This window comes from Cryptotermes secundus, unplaced genomic scaffold, assembly GCF_002891405.2.
Source record: "Cryptotermes secundus unplaced genomic scaffold, Csec_1.0 scaffold172, whole genome shotgun sequence".
In the NCBI taxonomy this organism is placed as follows: Eukaryota; Metazoa; Arthropoda; class Insecta; order Blattodea; family Kalotermitidae; genus Cryptotermes; species Cryptotermes secundus.
This window is the reverse complement of record NW_019721518.1, coordinates 66,882-91,332: the sequence shown is the minus strand read 5'-3', so window position 1 is coordinate 91,332 and position 24,451 is coordinate 66,882. Positions and strand designations below refer to the sequence as shown.

The following is a 24,451-nucleotide window of genomic DNA, read 5'->3' as shown; positions in this document are numbered from 1 at the left end:
GCCCCAGATGATAGGTGAGGGTGATTGTGGAGCAATTGGTGGAATGAAGATTGGCAGGAGAACCAAAGTACTCGGAGAAAAACTGCACCAGCGCCACTCTGTCCACCACAAATCCCATTTGACCAGACTCGGGATCGAACCCGGGCCGCCGCGGTGGGAAGCCAGCGAATAACCGGTTGAGCTATGGCGCGGCCTTTATTTTGCAAGTTAAGGTACCATATAAGTCCCTCTTGTACTGTGACCTTCAGTCTTGTTGTGCCTGTAACCCAGTGCCACACTGGACCTAATCCACATGAAAATGTGTCATGAAATAACATAATCCTCTTCTTGATATGACAGATAAAAGGAGATCTCTTTTTAGGCCACCATCTCGAGTTTCATTAAAATAGTGACAGTAAAGGAATATCCTTGACCAAAAAGTGTCTAGAAGTTTTAATGTCATTTTAATTTGATATATAAGTCGATTTGATCTTGCAATATTCAAGTTCTGCTTTCAACTTGAATATTGCACACACACACACACACACATACACACTTATTGTGCATTAATAGCGAAAGAATTCATATTTGAATACAAGTACTTCTGTCCAAGCTGACAGTCACGCACTTGGTCAACATTTCCCCCTGTCACCGCCGCGCCCCTTAAGCATCTTGAAGGTTTTTAACCATGTTCGCAGGTGCCTGTCACTGAACCCTCAACTGAGCCAGATGAGTCAGCCCCAAATTTTGTTGTATATTATCTAAATTCAGATATCCCTGTTACAGCATACTAGCAACACTTGCATCATCCTTCAATGCATATGCTTTACTTTAAGTAGTTAATTTCAGATACGCAATAAAGACGAACAGGGATTTAGAAACAAAACAAACTCCGTGGCCTGTAGTCCGCAAGCCAACTATAACGACCGAGCGACCGCCGCTTGTCGGCGAAGCTACTGCCAACTTTTGCGGATAGAGGGTGTTACGTGGCCAGAGCAACGAATCCCCAAGGCGGTTAATCTCGGTTTTCTAAACCGGAGCCGCCATTTCCTTGAAATAGGCCCTCAATTCTGTTCATGAGACTGAGTGGACCCCTTTCCAGATCCTCTACTTCTCAGAAAATCTCGTAGCACCTGGAATCGAACCCGGCACCTCCGGATCTGTAGCCAGGAACTCTGACCACTAGACCACAGAGGCGGTCTAACAGGGATTTAGACGCTGAAAAAAAAATTGACTTTAATTGACTTACCACCAAAAAATATAAGTCATTAACTACTGCCACCATATTGATTTGTGCAACATCCCGTAAATTAATATAAATAATATCAGCAACATCACAGTTTGTTTTTAACTGAACAGACACATGAAATGACACATCGATTCCTAGCATGAGATTAGCCTGTTGTTACACGACTGCAGTTTCAGACATACTAATTTCTGACCATTGTTTTTCTGTCGATTCAGTTCGAACAGTAAACACATAAACCATCTTATTCCTGTTCATTCATAACATTTTGCCTGGAAGCCATAATCCTGATGTTGAAGTTATAACACCTTATGAGGGAAGGAATGAAAAGCTGATTCACATGAGGCCGAAAATACCAGTGCAACGTTTGACTGTATATAGGAAAAGCATCACTGACGCTATGCAATGTGACCTAACCTCTACTGACGAGCAATATAAGTTATAGTCAGCCCTTCTCAGCTTGTTAGTGTGTTATATTTACTTCTATTTCGTCTGCTCCTTCAACGTGAAAGAAGAGTAAAGAAGAACTCCTATGTTTTAGCGACATCGCTTTAGTGGTCGAGAAGACAACCAGATTGTCAGCCTCCATTCAGCTATGTTTGTTGTAAAGAGTTTCTATTATGTACTCAGTCAGTACAGTGCAAGTAACGGTTCTTAAATTACACAAATAAATCAGGTGAGAACACAAATCAATGAGTCTTAATTCTGTTATGTCTGGTTTCATGAAAGAAAATCATAAAGTTGTATACAAGTGCAACCGAAGTCCGGAAATGTGAGCGATTCCCTCCCCCCACTCCTCCCCGGGTTGTGAACCGCCATAGGTTGACGCTCAGCATGCTAACACAAGAGCCCTGGTATAGAGAGTACAGAATCGGCTCTTTTTTATTGCTGTCCTGAACGTTAACAAGGCTCCAATTCCTGCTAAACTTTTTTTCCTTGGCACTACAGCCCCAGCGGGCCTAGGCCTACCTCCGTGAACTTCTCCGTTCACTTCGGTTTTTCTAGATCTTACACATTCGGTAGGACTCCTTGGGCGGGTGATCAGCTCGTCGCAAGGCCTCTACCTGTACACAAACACAGAAAAACGCACACACACAAACTAAACATCCATACCCTGAGTGGGATTCGAACCCATAATCCCCGTTTCCAAGCGAGCGAAGGCAGTACATGCCTTAGACTGCTCTGCTACCGTGACCGGCCCTGCTAAACTTACTGGAATGTAATTTTTGCTGGAGCTAATTATGTCAAGTTCCTAAATTGTGTGTTGTCAAACGGGACCTGACAATGAAATTAGAGAGAATTGGGTGTTGCGACATCAATATTATAAGCAATTGTTTTAGATTAGCTTATACCTGAGCAAAATAATAGAAACGCCCTCAAAATTCGGTCTCATGTCAGTCGTTCTGACTCTATCTGTGACATATAACACCGATTTATAAGGCGGCTATACTGAGAATCGATGTTTGTCGCTGTGCACCATAACAATGTTTCTTTCCTCATTTCAACGGGGCTGATATTTTCAGCGAAGTCTTGTCGGGAGATCGGCCTCTCTGATACGGAATAAAACTTCGAAAAGTAAAGTTGTCCCTGTGCTTAGCTAATTAAGCAATACGCCATAAATGGGTAGGGGGGAGCGGATGTAGAGATCCATATTTTCTTGACCTCGGCACTAGTTGGAGGTGAGTGGTCAGCTTCACGCCCCGGCCGCTTTACCCCCGTGGAAGGAGCCCCCGGTAACCATCGGATAAAAGGCTGGGTGGGCCCCAGAGCAGGTCTGGACGACGTGAAGAAGAGAAAAGTCTTGACCTTACCGGGACTCGAATTCTGACCTCTCTGTCGCCGAGCCCGTGGCGAGTCGCTATGCAGCTTGAGCTGTATTGCGTTTTGGAGACCTTTGTCTCCGAGATATTCGAGATTTGTAGCAGCATGATGCGGCAGATTGTCCAAGGTTTATTTGCGTTTAGACCGACTCGCCGCAAGAAGCTTAATAGTTTTAACGGATTGATATTGTAGCATCTACAGCCATCGCTATGTAACGATGGTGAGATATACGAATAAACAACGACCGTTTGTAGGCAACAGCTCGGTAAATACTTTCTCTTGGCAACGAATACGCACGCAACAATAGTACTATATTTTTCTATGTGGTCCGTGCAGAGAGGTTATGACCAGGACAGCTGGAGTAGTGAGTCAGTTGAGTTTTACAAGGGAGGCTGAGAAGAAGTGGCGCTATAATTGACAGTTCAGTTGTGAGATAGTCGTCGGACAGTAATGACGTGAGCACAGAAGCTGAAGAATCTCCATCGTTAAAAAAATCAGTTACCAAGCAACGACTAGTGAAAGCACTGCAGGCTGAAAAATTCTTAGCGTGTATGATGTGTAAAGTGTGTAAATCAGCGGTAGTGTTATAGTTATTTGTAGATACGACTTGTATATGGTCAATAAATCTATTCACCAATCCATACCTCATCTGTAGTCACACACATACNCTCACTTTGTAAAATATATGGTCCTTTCTCGTCTGTATCTACTTCTTCTTCCGGTTCAACTTCTAAGGTTTCTGGCCGATTAGGTCGATCATATAGTTCTGAAATATAATTTTCCCAAATTTTCAGCACTTGCCTCTGATCTACTATTCTATTCCCCTGGGAGTCTTCGATGCCAACATTTTGAATCCCATGATTCTCTTTCCGTCCTAGTTCTTTTGTCTTCATGTACATCAAATCATAACCTGACAATATATATTATTTTTGTGTTAAGTGTCTAAATAAGTGCATTTCTCATAGATAGTCAAGGGAACTGTGAAGAATACGAAACAGATGCATGCAAGATATGAATTATTGCATACCTGAAGCATAAATTTGCTCTGTATAAACACTCCACTGACAGAAGGCTCCATATACATCATCCATTGAATTACGGTAAGTGACTTTTCTGGAGGACACGGAACAGGTTTTGTGTGACGTGTTGCAGTATCCGCAAAGCAGTACAGTGGTGCACATTGCCTATGTTGGCGCCGTTCTTATCAGCAGGGGTCCGGAAAATCATTTGATACGTAGCACGTATTTCTCTGCAGAGAACAAATACAGACTCGTATGGTGGAGGTGTGAGTCGTACCTATGTCACGTTAGGCGGCGCAAAATAAAGTACCCGTGACGTCTCTCGAAATCCCTTTCCGCTTTAGCGTCATGCTTCTGGTATTAACAAAGAAATCCAACTACGCGTACTTACTGTCTTCTCAAACGTGTAATTATAATGCTGCACGAATAATGCCCAGATATTATATATAAGCATTAAATTTGACCTTATTGCAACACCCGAGATATCTTAGTTTGTATAACGACGGTATCATGGGCTGGGTGGCCGCGGTTTGATTCTTGGCAGAGGTAAGAAATATTTCTCTACTCCACAGCGTCTAGGCCAGCTCTCGGACCCAAGTAGCATCCTATTCGATTGTTTCCGGGGCCCCTTCGCCCGGAGTTAAAGAGGCTGGGGCGTGAAACTGACCACTCATCTTCATCTCGTGCCGAAGTGAACCTACATCTGCACTCCCTCATATGACTTCAAGGCATGGTGCTTAATTAATTAAGCACAAGGATGAATTGACGTTTTTGTCATCATCGGTATATTATGTGATGTACAGGGTGATTCATATAGAACCGGCTGCACCTGGCCACTGATATATGCTGCTAAGTAGAAATCTTTATGCTCCGCACTTTGTTCTTCTGCAGTAACGAGTAAATTTTATGCACGAGGGCTAAATTGAGAACCTTAAAACCCTCCGTGAACCGCAGGCCAAGTGATAACAATGAAAGTAGTAATTATTTTCAAGAACATTTCTTATTACGCTTTTAAGCGACAATCATTTTAATAATAATGCAATGAAGAATAATAATATAATTTTTAGATAAATCTAATAGTTTTTGACGATATTTTTTTAATATAATTATTGACTTTCTAATGGGGCACGTGGTAGCGTACTTGATTGAGGCACTGTGCTACAAGCCAGAATGTCGCGGGTTCAAATCCCGATGAGATCATTGGATTTTTTTTCAATTGACCTAATCCTTCTAGGCGCACTATGACCGTGGGGTCGACTCAACCTCTAATAGAAATGAGTACGAGGAATATTCTTGGGGGTAAAAGGTGGCCGGCGCGTAAGGCTGACAGTCTTGCCGCCATCTATGAGCCGATTGTCTAGAAAATATGGGAACCTCAACATTTCACAAACCTATGGGCCTCCACGGCCTGTTACAGGGATATATTTACGAGTACTTTACTTTTTACTTCAACTTCCTATTATTTAAATCACTTAAGTTTTCGGAGACTGGACTGTCTCATCGTCCTCAGGTAGAAACCTACTCAGTTGGGGCCACTCAATAGAGGTAGTCCCTATTTCCGAAGACAGAGACTAGATCTATTGATTGAACCTTTATATATTCACATGTGTGTTTCTATGTTCATTGCGTGCATTGGCTGTATATATCCTATTGTGTACTTCTGTGCATATGCCTTAATTCGGTTATAGCGGACATCTGCGATAACGGATACACTGACCGCCCCTTATTAGTCCCTTATAACAGAGTTTACTCCAATTGTATTTTTCCTAGAGTTTGAAAGATAAAGCACGTCAGTGAGAAGACAGCCACAGTCGCTCGGTCAACATTTCTCATTATCTGAACGTATGTGAGAAACAGCAACTCGGAAACAGCTTTCCAATCTTTTATTAACGAGTCTATTTCTTGATCACTTCATTTTTGGAAAGAACTGTACAGATAAACTCACGAAGGATTCTCATTCTCCGTTGCGTGGTCATAAAACATTGGAAACTTATCAGCAGGTGAAGTGAGTTTATGAAATTTAACGAGTTTGTCATGTCGAATATCTCATCTTCAGCACATGACAACCTGTCATCTCCATTTGAAACTGAACTGGAACGATTTCAATGGCATTGGAACAAACTGTGGTGTTTATTTGATGTATTGTGACGCGTAGATCCATTGCTAGGTAACGGGCCAATAAACACGCATTCATGACAACAGAAGAGGCGTTTTCTATATGGTTCGTATGCATATCCATTTCTATATAACGGGCCATATAATAGTCATTCTTGACAACAGACAGTGTTTTCTATGGGGCGTGAACATTCATAACAATGATATCACACCAGCGACCTTTCAGTATTATATATGATATCCTATCACTAACGAACTCTGCCCTCTTAACTGCTGATACGATTCTCTTATGTACGAAAACCCTGAGCCTAATTCATGATTTTCATTCCCCTTTCCATAGAAAAATTTAGTTTCCTATTGGTACGATGACACCCCCGTCCCATCTGACCTCCTGTAACCCCGCTAAATCTAACTTATATTTTAAGATTTCTTCTGTCATTGCCCTGAGCAAACCTGCCCTATACAAACTTCGAACATTTCAAGTGCCAAATCTCATATCAATTTTCATTAGCTTAGGTCGTTTTTCCAAGGAATCCGTCCAGGTCCGAGGCTTTGTTCATTTTCGTAACATAATGATTTTATACGGTGAGGAGTTGTTAGCCCCACGCCTAACCCCCAAGCTGGAGGGCCACCCCTTGTCGGCTGTCCTCGACTGCTTATTCAATATATTCGCAGCTTCCCTCCAAAACTGGAGGGTGCCTCCTCCATCCGAAACCTGAGGACGCGCCATACCGTGGAGACAAGGGACCCACCTAACATGGAAAATGAATCCCAATCATTAAAAAATATCTTGTCTTCTACATTTAAGATGCGCATCTGTTTCATTTTAAACTACTTAATCTCACATCCAAAGCACATTAGTTCAGCTCCCTGGAACGAAGTTCCCCCATTGCTTGCTATCCTCATTAACCCTCGATTTCCTGGCTTCAGAGCCTACTCAGCCTTTTGCACAGAAATCCGTGTAACATATATATGCATTTCTCAGAGTACATTGTGATCCTTCAAAATTATCAACCTAACTATTTTAAAAAACATACCTAACTAACTACAGTCAAGAAATTACCAGAATATTACGCAACCCTGAGATTGATTACCGCTTTCAGAATAAAGCACCATTGAAACCTATTCTAAGCCAAATGAATAAAGATTACACCTTCACTTTTTACCTCGAATCTTAATTTAAAATTATCCTCCAAAATTTCAAACACCAGGCAAACAAAAAACAAAAAACTCCGTGGCCTATAGTCAGCAAGCGGTCTATACCGACCGAATGACCGCCGCTTCTCGTGCGAAGTTAGTACCAACTTTTGCGGATCAAACACCAGACTTGGAAATTAAAATTTATAATAAAAATCTTTTATTCGACGTAAGGCAGAAGCAGTTAATACTAAAAGCCGATGATGTGACCTCTGGTTTTCGACGTCATGTAACAATGCAGCCACGTGCGTGACATATGATGGCTCCATGTGGTTTCAAAGAAATGAGCCTTGTTGTACAGAAGTCCGTAGACGTTACACTCGAGAGTAGGTAAAGAATGATGTGCAGGAATTGTAATTAAAAGAAATTGTATTGAGGGCTAATCATAATCATTAGTTTGTAGATACTTACGTACATAACGACCTCTAAAGAATATTCTTGTAAGGTCTAGAGAATATCCTTCTTCATTCTAAAGAATAAAAAAATAAATAAAGTTACTTCTGTAGCGGGTCGTGGAGGCCCATAGAACTGTGAGACGTCAAGGCTTCCACATTTTCTAGACAATCGTCTTACAGACGGCGGTGAGGTTGTCAGCCTTACTCGCTTGACCTCCCTTTACCCCCAGGAAGATTCCCGGTACACATTTCTGTTAGAGGCTGAGTCGACTCCAGGGCCATAGTGCGGCTGGAAGCATTAGGTCAGCTTAAAAATCCATTGACCTCACCGGGAACCAAACCCGCGATCTTCCGGCTTGTAGCATAGTGCCTCAACAAAATTCACTACCGCGTGCCCCAAAAAGTACGGATAAAACATACAGAACTATACCTACATTAAAACCGACATTTATTGTTTTCGTTAAAGATATTCCCGCTTTACTTGCAGTACTGACGGCTGTAACACAGGATAGACCTTACGTGTACATACACAAACAAAAAAAGAACAAACAAACTCCATGGTTTTAGTCCGCAAGCGAACTATACCGACCGAACGACCGCCGCTTCTCGGTGAAGTTAGTGCCAACTTTAGCGGATAGAGGGTGTCGGTTGGTCAGCGCAACGATCCCCATGGCCAGTAATTTCGGTTTTCTAGACCGTAACCGCTATTTCCTTGAAATAGCTCCTCAATTATCCTCACGAGGCTGAGTGGACCCCGTTCCAGACCCACTACTTCTCAGAATAAAATATGGTAGTGCTGGGAATCCAACCCGGACCTCTGGATCTGTAGCCAGGAACTCTGTCCACTAGGTGAATAGACCACAGAGGCGGTCATACACAACGACCACTAGATCACAGAGGAGGTCATACACAACAGGATGAAATATATAAATATACTCTCGTTAAAAGACAAGGCAGTAATATGCCAAGGTTGTCTCTTATGTAAATAATTTTCAGGTAGTATTTATGAATGAAATTTGCTTCTTAAAAAAAAAACATTTGGCGGTTTCATTATTTTCCTTTTGAGTTATTTTAATGCTCTGTTTCAACTGTAGAAAACCAGTGATTATTCTTCGAAAGAAATAATCAGTCCATGTTCTGAGTTCGAAATGAACGTCTCCATAATGCAAATGCGTTAGTTATCCGCGTCTTACTCCCTTCTATTTCGTGATCTGTGTACACTCCAATATATCTCCATTTTGTATAAAGCGAAAAGCCATATATATACAGTTTCTTCAGAGTGGCGACCTGGAGACGAGCAAATATACAGATTCTTTAAGATTCGGACAACAACGAAGTCCGCCCTTAATACCCTGAGGTGTCTGAGTAACTGTTCCGTGACAACCTGTCCAAGGAGCATCGTGCAAGAAACAGTACTCTTGGAAATGGGCCAACATTAGGACAGGTACCATGAGTCACATGATTGCGAGGGGGGGCATTGCTGTCCCTTGAGGAATGAATCATCTTTTCAGAGGCCAGACAAAATGAACAAGAGTTCTGGTATAATGACAGTGCCCATGGGCTACAGAACTCCTTACAGACGAGCACGTTGTGAACATCTGTGAACTGACTCTTTCGTGGCGCTAATTGCTTCGTCTATCTCTCCTCTGTGCACTTTTGTGTTGTTATTTGTTTTGTTTTACTCTCACTTCTTTACAACAAAGCTATCGGTATCCTCGGCCTTCAAGCGAATGATGATGCATCAGTAGGTAGAGCGAGTTAGAGGGCCTTTCTTCAAGCAAAGGATTATAAATCTCAGACCGCAGACTGCAGTAGCTGAAAGACAGACAAAGCGCATCAGCCATCAGAAGCAGAAACCTTGACATTAATTTTATTGTTACAAAATTACATTACAAAACTTCCAATAATATTTAATATTTGGGTTTAATACAAAATATAGATGATAGCCTTGGACCGCATCGACACTGACTTCGATTCTTCAAATTTCTGTCGGGTCTTTTTTTACTGTTTTATTATATGGGCAGATCATTCGTCCAAGGAATCCTACCAGATGTCTTAAAGAGTCGTAATCTCCTAAAAATTCTGAATCCGAATAAGCCAAAAGATCCTATTTGTGACAGCTGAAGAATATTATCCTGTGTATTAGTGACAAAAGACTGGGTTTGGATTGGTAATTGGATATATTGACCACTCCCCCCCCCCNTTCCAAGCGAGCGAAGACAGTACATGCCTTAGACAGCTCGGCTACCGTGACCGGCATTGGCCACTTACAGATCGTAACTACAAGTAACTAGCTCTAACGCTAATTCACACACTTTCTAACCTTCACTACAATAAGCATTAAGTCTTTTCAGTTTGCGGTGTCTACATAAGTCGTTGTCTAGTGGTGTAGTGGGGTGGGACTAAGTCCTTTGTATTGCTAGTGGGGTGGGACTAAGTCCCTTGTACTGCGGCCACTTCTGGCCTATTGTACCAGCCCCAGATGATAGGTGAGGGTGATTCTGGAGCAATTGGTGGAATGAAGATTGGCAGCGGAAACCGAAGTACTCGGAGAAAACCTGCCCCAGCGCCATTTTGTCCACCACAAATCCCACTTGACCAGACCCGAGATCGAACCCGGGTAGCCGCGGTGACGTTCCCCTTCCTCTGGGTTCCCTAACTATCCCCGTGCCTCAGCTACCAGCTTCTAACACAAACAGCGCACAACTGCAGCAGTCCTCTAACTCGGTGTTTCTCAACTATTTTCAGACTGCAGCCCGATAAAATCTTTTTTTCTACAAGACGTGGGCCCGGCGGTTGAGAAACACCGCTCTAACTAACTCACCTACCAACCACTTCACTCAACTGAAGTGAACTAACTACACTGACTGTGTGCTTATACAGAAAACACCATTCTAACATTTCTTCTATTGTTGCGTCACGCAGCTGTCGCACAGACCACGTAGGGAATTCATCTTCCAAATTAATTCATTGGTGTTTGTTAGTTGCATAGTAACGGGCGTCGTTTACAGTCGTTACTTAGCAACGGGTCTGTATGCTACAGTATGAAACGTAAATACTACGTAGCACCCATATTTCTCCGTTCATCTAACGAAAGGGTGTCGAATGGGTGTAAACATCCGCGAATGGCGGCACGAAGTGACAGTGGCATGCTTTAAGGTACTAGTTCTAAGTTCGTCTCCAGAGACAGATAAAACATTAATACTGTCACTCACAATAATCCCATCCACATATAGATCGAACCAGGTACTTGTGGTCTTTGAGAAAACAGTGGCTGGCTATAGTCAAGGCACGTAGTAATTTAGTTAGGGTGTCGTCCAAATGTAAGTGACAATGTAGTGTGTAAGATGTGAAGTTGTCATAGCGGAGTTTATGAACAGTTCTGTCTTTGATATAGCGTCGTGTAGTCTGTTGAAAGTTAGTCGACATTTCGGGAAGTATATGTCGACTCCATCTTCAGGGTCGAAGAATAAGCCGACCAAGAAACTAGCGGGAAATCAGGTGGCAAGAAAGATAGAACTCTTGATAATATATCACGCCTCTACACTTCAGTCCAGTAGTGGACATCTGCGTTTAGATTTCAAAGAATTGCTGCACGAAGAAAAACGTATGTCTGCAGGTGCGTGTTAGTATATGATCTTCTGTTCGTCAATACACGACTCGATAACAGACGGAGATCCGTGATGTTATCACTCACGTAATTATTATGCACATGCCGCTGCAGTTCTTCAACTGGCCACCAGATGACACGGCTAGTCGGAGCTTCGTAAAAGAGAAATAAGTGGCTATGAAACTCTTGCTAGGCACAGGATTTCTATATAAATACATGTTTTATTTATTCCTATACGAAGAAGTATAGAAACCCCAGAAGGGTAATAATCTTCACGAATTGCAGCATTAGCATTGCTACAGTTCAACTTGATTCTACGTATCTTCACAAATTTTGGCATTTCCTACATATATCTTGGGATGTTACATAAAACAAAATATCTAGTGACTTTTTTCCTTTGTTTGCGTTTAAAATTGGAAAATGTCCATATTTTTATGTGTATTTTGGTTAAATACCTTACTAATAGTCTCCTCCAACCTTCCAAAAGAGTTTTTTTTTTCAGTGTTTTTATTGAAATAACAGCAGATTTACAATCAACCCTCGATGATACGGAGCACTAAATAGATGTGTTTTTAGCAAGTGTCTTGAGTAGAGAAGACATCCACTGTTGATACTCTGACAGGCCCTGTAGAAGAATGTGATGGTAAAGACGGGAAAATCCGGGAAGTAAAAATCTCTTTCGTAAAGCAGAGTAAACTACAGCCCCGGGTAATTCTGCTCATTAGCGTGACCTTCGCGTTGGTCACTTTTCTAAGGATTCAAATGGCATTCCTTTATATTGCAGCTCAAACCCACTCTCCTCTCACCAACCATTGTCGTTCACTCCTAACAACATACTTCCTTTTCCTGAAATGTTTGACATCCATTTTACTTTGTATGAGCAGTTCCATGAGTTAAGTTCAAGTTTGAGAATCTATATCATTATGGCAATGGTTGTATCCTTTCTGGCGTCAAAGTTACATTTGTAGATAAAAATAGAAGATTCCTTCACAACCGACGGTAAAATCATAATACGTCTGGTTTGCAACAAAAGTATTGGGTGCTCCATGAAATCACATTTGGAGCAACATGTATAAAGCATGCTATATACAAAGAACAAGCAAGTGAGTTCTTCGAAGAAGCAAATGCTCTTAACACAGACGCAATAATCTTCGACTTCAAGAAATGAATTCTTCAAGGATATGTGCATTTGAGTGGTGCCCTCGAACATCCTCTGGTTTAAACTCCAAATGCCAGAATTTCGATCCTTTTTGGAAAAATACCGAAAGCAACATATTCCAGAACAATCATCACTTCGAAAACATTATCTGAATATCTGCTATGAAGAAACCTTGGAAAACATAAGAGGTAACATAAGAGATGTCTTTATATGGGTTACTGTGAGCGAAACGACGGATTCTGTGGGTCGCTTTATCGCGAACCTTATGGTTGGCAAGTTAGACATTGAAGTTCCTTCTAATTCACATTTAATTTTCTCCAAAGTTCTGCACCATACATATCATTCCACTGTTGCAAGATTTGTGGCCTACCGGTGCTAATTTTGTGTTCAGGTGCTGCGGCATATATGCTGAAAGCTACAGTTGTGTTGAAAGTGTTTTACCCCAATTTGATTCATTTTACTTGCCTGGCTCATGGACTGCAACGTGTTGCCGGGATATTAGAGGCACGTGCAAATCTATAAGCAGCACTTGCTGGGCGCATCTCTGCACCCCGACGCAGAGCCGGCAGACAAGCAGTCAGCTTGTATAGTGAGCACTTTGGCACTGGGAAGTCAATTGTAGCTAAGTTTCCATCTGAGTCTGCTGTTTCGGTGCGTGAATCCGAGATTGCATTCAGCGATCCAAAAGTAGCCTCTTAAATTGCCTACATCCTAAGCTTCCGGAGAGTATAAAGCGATTAGAAGCCCAGGGACTTCCTCTGCAAGAATCTGTAGACATAATGAAAAATGCAAGTGAAAAGCTCAGTGTTGCGAAAGGAGAGGTTGCTGAACGTGTGTCCACCAAGTTTGAGATGAGTTTAAAATGAAACTTTGGGTTTTCAATATGTACCATTGTCTGTCAAGTACTTAATGAAGACTACATAAGAATCCTAGCTCTAGTGATGACATTCCCGAAGAAAGAAGGGGAGTGATATCATGTTGCCTTGATTGGATTAGATTATGTCTGGATTGATTGTACATTATGTAGATTCGTATCGATTGAATTAAGACAGACATGGTTGACTCTGTCTTCTTGCAGCCGTCAGCAAATATCTCCTTCTATAAAGTAACGCGACTGAGAGTCGAACTAGCATCTGCGCCGGTAGAAGCTAATCAATGTTTTAGTGGTGCTGAAAATAATCTAACGCCTTGAAGTGTAGCATTGACACTCCTTACACGAATATATTGTCAACATTAAGTGACACACAAAAGCTATAGATGAACATGACAGTCCGCTTTGCATAATGTGTCCCTGTGAGCTTGGCCTTTCCAGTTTGTTTACAAACGTTTTCCGATTGCGTCATAAGTAACACAGCGACACACAAGAATGGAAATGTGTCCCTCCAGTGGAGTACGCGTACCTCCCAAATAAGTTAGTTGGGACTTTGAATACACCGCTGGTCTTACCGAACTCTGAAGTAGAGTGGTTAGCATTTCAGGGGACGTCACCGGTTCAAGTCTCGACCTGAGATAGTTTTTAAAGGTTTTCCCCAGCCTTTCGAGACAAATACGGGGACAGGGCCTCGAGTTGGGCCACGCATTACTCCCCAGAAAAATTATTTAATTAATTCCTGGTACACATTTTTGTTAGAGGCTGAGTAAACCCCAGGGCCTAGTGCGGCCGGAAGAGTTAGGTCAATTGAAAAAATCCAGTGACCTCATCGGGACTTGAACCCGCGACCTTCCGGCTTGTAGCGTAGTGCCTTAACAACTACATGAATTATTATTCTTAAACAGTCGATTTCAACATAGGTAGAAAACTTTCTCCGGATACGCTCTAGTTTAATGGGGTAGGTGCTGGTAAGGGAATTGCAGAAAACAGAAACACGCCCATGTGCAGTATTAGGGAACTTTCTTTTGGTGGGAAACAAGAAAGGAATAGTCCGTATTATGCCCAACAACTTTATGACATGGGACAATATAATCAACATGGTGATGAAAGTACAGTTTATAATAAATTAAAAACGCCGAATTATGCAAAATGCCGGATTTACAAAGTATAGAGTTAATAGCACCTTATTTGTTCCGGAGAAAGAGATAATTTTCGTTTTACTAACATTAAGTTTCATATTGTTGGCGGTACACCAATCTCACACAAATTTAATATCTGACGCCCAAAGAAGACAGTCATCAGCAGAGGTCATATGACGAAAAAAATACATCTGTGGATGCTGTAGTCCGTGATGAACCTTAGCCTCTGTTTTAAAGTTTCTTTTACATATGGAGAATTGATAAGACTCCTTGGGTGGGGAGCAGCCCCCGCAAGTCCGCTACCTACACAGCATAACACAAACGGAATAAATGCAGATAAATATCCATGCCTCGTGAGGGTTTCGGTCCCACGATCCCAGTGTTTGAGCGGGTGAAGGAAGCTCATACCTTAGACCCTGTGGCCACTGTGACCGACGAAGAATGTATATAAAAAAGTAAAAAGTAAAGCTATCCCTGTAACAGGCCGTGAAGGCCCATAGGGTTGTGAGACGTTGAGGGTCCCACATTATCTAGACAATCGACTCAATATGGCGGTACGTTTGTCAGCCTTACGCGCCGGCCGCGCTCTACTCCCCAGGAAAATTATTTAATTGATTCCTAGTGAATGTGTATATCATCAAAAAGAATAAAAAGTAATATAGAAGAAAAGAATGGTGTTTAATTTTGCTATATAAATTACAGATTCATGTGCAGAAAAAGAAAGTCCTAAAACAGAATTTTGAGGAGCACGAGACACCGAATTAAAGGCTGGAAGAAAAGGACACACAAAAAAAACGAACATAACACAGTCTGTTTGTTAGCGAACTACAGAAACTAGTTAATATAGCCAGTAGACAAACCATATCTACTAAACACCTCTAAATGCAAGTAGTTTAAACCCGAATCAGAAACACTACTAACGTCAAAACATATGGAAGCAAGTACTTTTTGGGAATACAGTCGGAGTTACCATGTTGAAAGGAGTGACCAATTTGCAGTAGTTGACTGATTTTTGCTAAACCATGCTGAGAAGAATTTAACTTGGCCTGAAAATAACGTAAAATATGCTTGCGTATGACAAATTCAGATATCTTAGAAACACCACAGATAGCCCGGGTTCTATCCCGGGCCTGGTCAAGTTAGATTTGTGGTGGACAAATTGGCGCTGGGGCAGGTTTTCTCCGAGTACTTCGGTTTCCCCTGCCAGTCTTCATTCCACCAATTGCTCCACAATCACCCTCACCTATCATTTGGGGCTGGTACAATTGGCCAGAAGTGGCCGCAATACAAGGGACTTAGTCCCACCCCACTGGCAATAAAAAAACACCACAGATGATGGAAATAGACCTGTAATTACTGATACGAATTTTGTTACCTTTATTAAGACAGGAAGAAGGGCAGTTTTTTTTAAGCAGAAGGAAATACCTTTTTTTTTCCTTGGCACTACAGCTCCAGTGGGCCTATGCTTACCTCCATGAACTTCTCCGGCAGGAAATACCTGCGTGAACAAATTAAGACTGAAAACGAACTTCATTATAAGGGTAAGCATCTCAGAGTAACCGTTTACAACAAAGCTAAGGATACCATCGAGTTCGATGGATTTTGTTGGCCGCTAACACTTTATATCTTTACAGATATCACAGATAGAGCCTGGAGCTATAGCATCGTTGTATTGTAAAACAACAGACTTCACGACCCCAGGAGTGTGTTGTAGAAGGACTGACAATGCTTATAAAATGCAATAGCAGCTTTATCGGGTGATTACTACCGATCTATAATTGAGCAGAACTTCCCCTGTACTACCTACATTGAGATACGTAGTTCCAAATGTCTTTGTGTTGGTACTTAATATTATCGCCTATTGATTTAAGGATTCGTTGCTTTAAAATAATAATGAAACTTGCTGTACAACGCTTGAGAGCCCTTTTCTTACAACGTCCATAAAATCAGTGTTTCCTTCTGTTATTTTATATACCAGAGCACTAACTCCTTGGAGCTGAGGCCTTCTAGGAAAGCCACCGGTTGCTCAGCTACGCTAGAATTCCCCAACATTTCATCGAACCCATGTTCAGATGAGCCCTACCAGGGTATTACAAAAATATATTAATACGAGAGTAACTAATAACTTAGCGAAACGACATAAAAGAATGTTATATTGTACATGACTCAATTATGGAGAATTATTACTCTATTGAAAATATATGAGGAATATTAATTATTCCGTAGGCAGTAACGATAATGAGCAATTTCATGTATGGTGTTAATCTTACTTCGAAAACCATACGTTTCCATGTCGACCTATGATAATAATTTTAAAACTTTTAAATTTAATTCGCAAACTAACCGGAGGAGAAATTGTGGTTTATAAGCATAGATAAAACACTGGCAAATGGGACTACAGTTCAATGCACTTAAAATCACCCCTACTTTTGCTTGACTAAGAATGGGTAACCTTATTCAAACAGTTTTACTTGTGATTTTTATTACAACTTCTGTGTTATATTTTTAGCTGAAGTACGGTGGATGGGATTTCGATCCTGATAAGGGATTAAACTGTGTCAGTGTGTTAGCACTCACGTTTATCTGTTAGGTTGAACGGCAACGAGGCGTTCTGACCATTTACCATAGAACACGACTGCAATGAGAAGATGGAGCCAATGGGCAAATATGAAAGTAAAATTTAAAAGCAGATTTGGCAGAGAACCAAATGTCGAAGATTGATTTATTCTGATGATAAAAGTTCAAGTTTCCCAATCTCAGGTTTACTTAATATTACATTCAGTATTACCTTGTAAGTTATATACCTTTGGTATTCGATAAGAAAAGCTTAAGAAAAAAAGTTACGAAATGCATAAGTTGATTAAAGGCTCTTTTATGTCGTTATGTCATTTTTTGTTCAAAGCCTAATTATTGTGCTTGTAAGTTTTATTTTATATCTTCTAATACCTTTAAAAAATGAATAAATTATGTAGGTATATACAGGGCGTTTCACGGCTTTAGGGCATAACTGCAGGAGGTGATTTCCTAGGTCTTTATGATCAAAAAAATTCATATAAACATGTGTCCGATTTTGGACGGTTACGGAGTTATGACCGTTTTAAACTCAGAATAGAAGGTAACGATTACTGACAATAAACGGAACAAAATAATAAAATCAGCATAATACATTATACATTTAAAGTATGAATGTAAAGTTAACTTCGTGAAATTGCCTTTAATTTGAATTTATTGGTGCTTAAAGCTGAATTTCAAAAATGCCACCGCCGGCAGCAACACAGGCTGCCGCTCGGTTGTGAACCGCGCCGGACATACCAACCCTCCTCGCCTTAGGTACATCTCAAGTGTCGAGATAACGAGAACGCTCTGTCTGTAGCTGGCTAAAAATAGCGACCGGCCAGCTGACAGACGCGGTTCACACAAGGGCGTGACGGGAATGAAAAAACGGTCATAACTCCGTAACCGTCCAAAATCGGACACATGTTTATATAAACTTTTTTGATCATGAAGACCTAGGAAATCACCTCCAGCAGTTATGCCCTAAAGTCGTGAAACACCCTGTAGAGTGTTGCACAAATACAAATCGACAAAACCTTATTTAAGNCAAACAACTAGACGTCATATCCCAGAAGGCAGTACTGTTCATAGTCACAGCCTTGAGAGCTTGTAATCTCGTATCATATTATTACTTTCAAATATACATACCTCGGTTGCATGAAACAGAATAATGTGATAAAAAGGATGTGCAAGAGAAGACGGTTAAAACCATGGTGACTGACATTCATAGTTGAGATTTGAACTGAATATGAAGCAGAAATATTACTTCATAATATTCGATGCAATGCAATAGAAACGCTTCAATATTGTTACAATTACAAAATTATATTTTTTGTTGGCTTTTATATCTGTTGGATTGTGCAATATATCTTCCAGATCTTTCGTGGTCGATAAGTAACGCTTAAATAAGGTTTAAGGTCTTTCATTCTGGTCCGGTAGTTGTCTGTCGGTAGTTGATGTTGCTTGTCTGTGTGTTGTGATGCATCACAACACACAGACAAGCAACATCAACTACCGACAGACAACTACCGGACCAGAATGAAAGACCTTAAACCTTATTTAAGCGTTACTTATCGACCACGAAAGATCTGGAAGATATATTGCACAATCCAACAGATATAAAAGCCAACAAAAAATATAATTTTGTAATTGTAACAATATTGAAATGTTTCTATTGCATTGCATCGAATATTATGAAGTAATATTTCTGCTTCATATTCAGTTCAAATCTCAGCTATGAATGTCAGTCACCATGGTTTTAACCGTCTTCTCTTGCACATCCTTTTTATCACATTATTCTGTTTCATGCAACCGAGGTATGTATATTTGAAAGTAATAATATGATACGAGATTACAAGCTCTCAAGGCTGTGACTATGAACAGTACTGCCTTCTGGGATATGACGTCTAGTTGTTTGGTTGAATTTTACCTCCTTTCCTATTAAAGGAAGATATTCTTAATAATATGTTTCACGACACATATGCCGTCAGTATCTCCTGGACTGAAATTCTCCGTAAAGTGTGTTCAACTGTCGACACTAGATGCTGGAAATATCTCACGCAGTAACCCAAATGTTATAAGTAATTAATCATACACGCCTCTAGCGTAGAGAAGAAATTCTAAACTGATTTATAATGTATCATCATTTTCTCATTACTGAAGTTTCATTCTCAAGGCATAAGAAAACAGGAAAAGTTTACACGGGAATAATTTAAAGGATTTTATCTCTTAAGAAATGTCTGCAGTCCATCATGAATTAACTGCTGTATAGGTTCATGTTATCGGCTGTCGTATTAATTGTCAGAAATGGAGTTAGAAAAGTAAACCACAAAAGGAAGCAAAATTATAATGCTTAAATATTTTCTGTGCCGAATTTAATTAGGGATAATAACTGATCAGAACTGGACGGTTTTCAAAGATAAATCTAACAGTGCGTCTGCCATAATTTCGAAAATATTAGCCACGAATAACATTACTATATTTAACACCGTATAAATACAAAAAGCATACGTTAAGTTCAGTGGATTAGCACTCCTGTTTCGTATTTGAAGGTCCCAAGTTCGGATCCTGGTCCTCACTCCTACTACCAGGACTTTTTTTTCCGTGATTTTCATAAACGTTTCTAGTTAAGAACCAACTTTACCGGATGGAGGGTGTCGCGTGGTCAGCGCAATGTATCCCCACGGCCGTTAATCTCGATTTTCTAGACCGGAGCCACTATTTCCTTGAAATAGCTCCTCAATTATCCTCACGAGGCTGAGTGGACTCCGTTCCAGACCCACTACTTCTCAGAAAATCTGGTAGCGCCGGGAATCGAACCCAGGAAATCTGGATCTGTAACCAGGAACTCTGTCCATTAGATCACAGAGGCCAACGGCGGTCGCTAGGTCGGTATAGTTCGCTTGCGGACTAGAGGCCACGGAGTTTGTTTTTGTTTTTATTTATATTTAAGTTCAATGATGTTACATTAAAATGGGCTACGACCGCTTCCTTCTGCATAGTCGGCTTTCCACTTTATCATTCACGGTAATTCTGCCATTCGACGCCTGATAGCGTATGGGGCTCAAAATATGTCTTTAAATACGTAACTTATGTGAGACAGCACAAGTAACAGTTACCCTGATAGCAGTAGTTATTCTAGATTGTCATCCATCTTGACGGATAATTCCACCATTCAGTGCAGCAGAACTCCACATTCTTTAAACTTCAACGTTTCGCTTAGATTTAACAGCAAAAAAAAAATGTAAAGGTAACAGGCCATGGAGGCCCACAGGGTTGTGAGAGGTCGAGACTCCCACATTCTCTAGACATTCGGCTCACGGATGGCGGTGGGGTTCTCAGCCTTACGCGCCGGCCGCCCTTTACCCCTAGAGGCTGAGTCGACCCCAGGGCCATAGTGCGGCTGGAAGGACTATTTAAATTGAAAATATCCACCTCATCGAGACCCGAAACCGCGACCTTCCGCCTTGTATCATAGTGCCTCAACCAACTACGCTACCGCTTGTCCCCCAGATTTAACAGTATTCAGTATAACGTCCTATAATTTATAATGATGTTAGAGGCTAAAGCTTTAAACGTCAAGTACTGATGATAATTTTTGACGCTGCGCGGAACGGTCAATAGCGAACAGTTTCCTAATCTGAAATTCAAGAGTATGACAGGTGTTTGGGTTCCCTTGTAGGTTATGCAGAATAACCAACAATGTGTACTCTTGTTCTAAAGTCTTTGTTGAGATTACATACAGTGTCCAAATAAGCGAGGTTTGAACAGGATACTATTCGAATACGAAGCAAACATTAAAAGAAATATCTCAGTCCCTGTAGTCAGTTGTGGTCTAGATTCAAACCAGGAACTCGTAGCATAGCATATATTCACATTTCATGATTCTGAACAAATTTATCAACATCGCTTCCTAAATTCATCGTTAAATTCGGTTCTCTCATTTTTAATTTATCTGTAATTTCAGAACACTTAGTGTAACACTTCCACTATGCTACGAGCCGGATGGTCGCGGGTTCGAGTCCCGATGAGGTGGAATTTTTCAATTGACTTAATCCTTCAAGCCGCACTATGGCCCTGGAGTCGACACAGCCTCTAACAGAAATAAGTACCAAGAATCTTCCTTGATGGTAAAGGGCGGCCGGCGCGTAAGACTGACAACCTCACCGCCGTCTGTAAGCCGATTGTCTAGAAAATGTGAGACCCTCAGCGGCCTGTTAAGGGCCGTAAGGATAAACTCTTCAGTGGAGACACCATAAATTGCAATAACTGTACTTAAGAGGAGACAGTGCATCAGATTTGGCTGTCTTATAAAGTCATCTGGACTATGACGAAAGATTTTGAATTGCTTACATTTCTTCTCCGCTTCTCTTGACTTATACAGTAATTCTATTGAAAACTGGCATTTCTCGTAAACGAGAACGTACGCATAGGCTGTGTGTTATTCCTCAAAGCAGAACACCACTGAAAGTAGTAACTAAAGTAAAGCTATCCCTGTAACAGACCGTGGAGGCCCATAGGGTTGTGAGATGTCAAGGCTCCCTTATTTTCTCTATACAATCAGCTCACAGATGGCGGTGAGATTGTCAGCCTTATGCGCCGGCCGCTTTTTACCCCCAGGAATATCCCTGGTACTAATTTATGCTAGAGGCTGAGTCAACCCCAGGGCCAAAGTGTGGCTGCAAGGATTAGGCAAATTGAAAAAATTACCTAATCGGGATTCGATCCCGCGACTTTCCGGCTTGTAACATAGTGCCTAAACAAACTACCTTACCGCGTGCACCCCAGTGAAAGTAGAGTAACAGGAAATTAAATTTGTACACCAGATGGATCGTTGCGAAACATAATTCTTAAATACACGTATAGAGTCGTCTGTTTCTTCAGCCCGTACAGCGACGGGCTACTGGCTGAGTGAGCTGAGTCCCACTCTTGGCAGGAGCAAGACTTTTTCTTTTCTCTGTAGCATTCAGACCGGCTCTGGGGCCCATTTGGCATCCTATCCATTGGGTACTCGGAGCCCCTTCCCCGGGCGTGAAAACGGCTGGCTTGTGACGTGAATCTAACCACTCACTTACGTCTAGTACCGAGGTCAAGAACGGTGGAGCTGTACCTCTATTCTTTCGTGTGTCTTCACAGCGTGGTACGTAATTAATTATGCTGACTAACTAATTTCTCTACTTTTCCACTAGCTGGCCCTTCCGAAATATACTTCTTAAATACACGTAATGCAGTCACCTTATATTTTTATTTGCCAGATAGGCAAGAGGCACGAAGAAGTGAAGGGACATGAATCATCAGATTTTTAAAAGTTCGCTGATAAGGTGTGTTGGGAAGATGATTGATGTTTTGCGTGTGGTCTAACCCGCAGGCGGGTCTGTTGCGCACGGAACGCGGCGAGCTGTGGCTTGAGCCCCTGAGGGGTCACAGGGGAGGTGTGGGCTCGGAGCGACCCCACATCGTGTTCAAGCGCTCCGCACCTCACGGCTCCAAGAAACGCAAGCGCAAGAGGAGGAAGAGACACGAGAAGAACTGCGGAACCAGGGGTGAGTGAACATAGATTATTCTGTGCTTTAGCAAAACTGAGACTTGGGGTGAGAGGGGAGAATGAAGTCGATTTGATACCTGGCTTATTTAATGACGCTTTTTTCGTCTTCAGATGTTATGTAACCTAGAATACAGGATGATTACTGATTGATCCATTGGATAGTGTGCAGAAGTAAGAGCTCGTGGCCTATTTAAAGATAGGTTGTACTATCGTAGCATTTGAAGAGAATAAAGAAACCACGAAAAATGAAGGTCAATATAGCAATTTTATGGAGAGAGTTTCGAACAAGGGGCCATCCGATTACGAGGCAGGATTGCTAACCACTCAGTAGGAAACAAGAAATACAAACTAAATATTCGCAGGGAAATCTCATTGAAGATGATCTTCGGATATGGATGTGAGGTTGGAATGACAGTGAAGGAGGACCCTACTGATGTAGATTATGGAGAAGCACACTGGGTTCAATTGTATCAAAGTATGGACATATTGTAGGCTTTTGTAGACGCTGTTGTGAACATTCAGATTTCTTAACAGCAACGAATTTCTTGAAAAAAGAAGAGCAGGAATATAATATTAATGTGATTAGGAAGACTATGTTTTTTTGGGGGGGCGAGAATTAACTCTGTTGACGTTGCCCAGAATCGGCCCCAGAGGCAGATTTCTGTTACGACTCTTCTGAAACTGCATATTCTGTTTACTGTACGTAAGAGGTTATCTTCTCTGGCAACCCCTTATGCTAGGGAGTTTGTACTTTAACCAGACTCACTGCCATGCAAACTTTGCACAAAGTGAGCTATTAATTGGGGCATTAGTCTGTGTGCGATGACTGTTCGTATGGATGTTTCTCAACAGATCTGGAGGAAATTTCTTATTGGGGTTTCGTAAAAAGATTTTGGATGAATTTATTTATGGACAGAACTATATTCTGGGATGTCCAGACCGGTTCTGGTGTTCACCCATATGCCTTTCCAATGGGTAACGGCGACTCTTTCCCCGGAGGTAAAGCGGCCGGGGCGTGAATTTGACCACTCACCTCCAATTAATTCCGATGTCAAGAAAACTTGGGTCTATACATCCACTCCCCCATGCGGCTTCATGGAGTAGTGCTTCATTGGATAAGTACAGGGACAATTTTACCGTACCTTACACTCTTCTGGGATATGACGCCATATAGTCTGATACAAAGTCAATAGAAAGTCCGTCTAGTCNACAATTTTACCGTACCTTACACTCTTCTGGGATATGACGCCATATAGTCTGATACATATTTACCGCTTGCTGCTGGATTGCTTCCTCGCCGTACCCCTCAACACGTTCCACCGAAACGTCACCGAACTTCTTCCTGGATAAACAACGTCAGATCAGAAGATAGATCTCTTCACAGCCATCGTCTTGAGAACCTCAGATCTCAAATTTAATTTCGGTCCATATCGGTATGCGCTATGAAACCCGTATCCAACTTCACATACTTTTCTTTTTTTCCAAAAGGGCACAGATATAAAGTAACTTACAGAGATCTAGTGTTTCTATGGCCTTGTTTCTTAGATCCACGGCGGTAGGTAAGGGATGGAGTGAAATATATCTCGCCTCGCCGCGAAATTAAGACTCTAGTAATCAATCTACACCTTCATTTTTTTTCATCAGTAATCTGTCATACGACAGGTCCACAGTCTCCTCCAAAACAGTTCCTCCACTTAATGCGATCTATAGTAGCGGCCTCCGTAGTCTAGAGGTAATGTTCCCACCTCATGACTCGTAGTACGCGGGTTCAAATACCCGGCGGAGGTCGTCGCATTTTTAAG

The 24,451-nt window shown here is 41.5% G+C and overlaps 1 protein-coding gene across 1 annotated transcript in view; it reads left to right on the top strand.

Moving 5' to 3' along the window:
• LOC111875428 (A disintegrin and metalloproteinase with thrombospondin motifs 18-like) overlaps nt 1-24,451 on the top strand; it is a 194,462-nt gene that overhangs the window by 116,129 nt on the left and 53,882 nt on the right. The window contains 1 exon segment of the mRNA XM_023871673.2: nt 22,473-22,647. Coding sequence (XP_023727441.1) covers nt 22,473-22,647 — 175 coding nt within the window.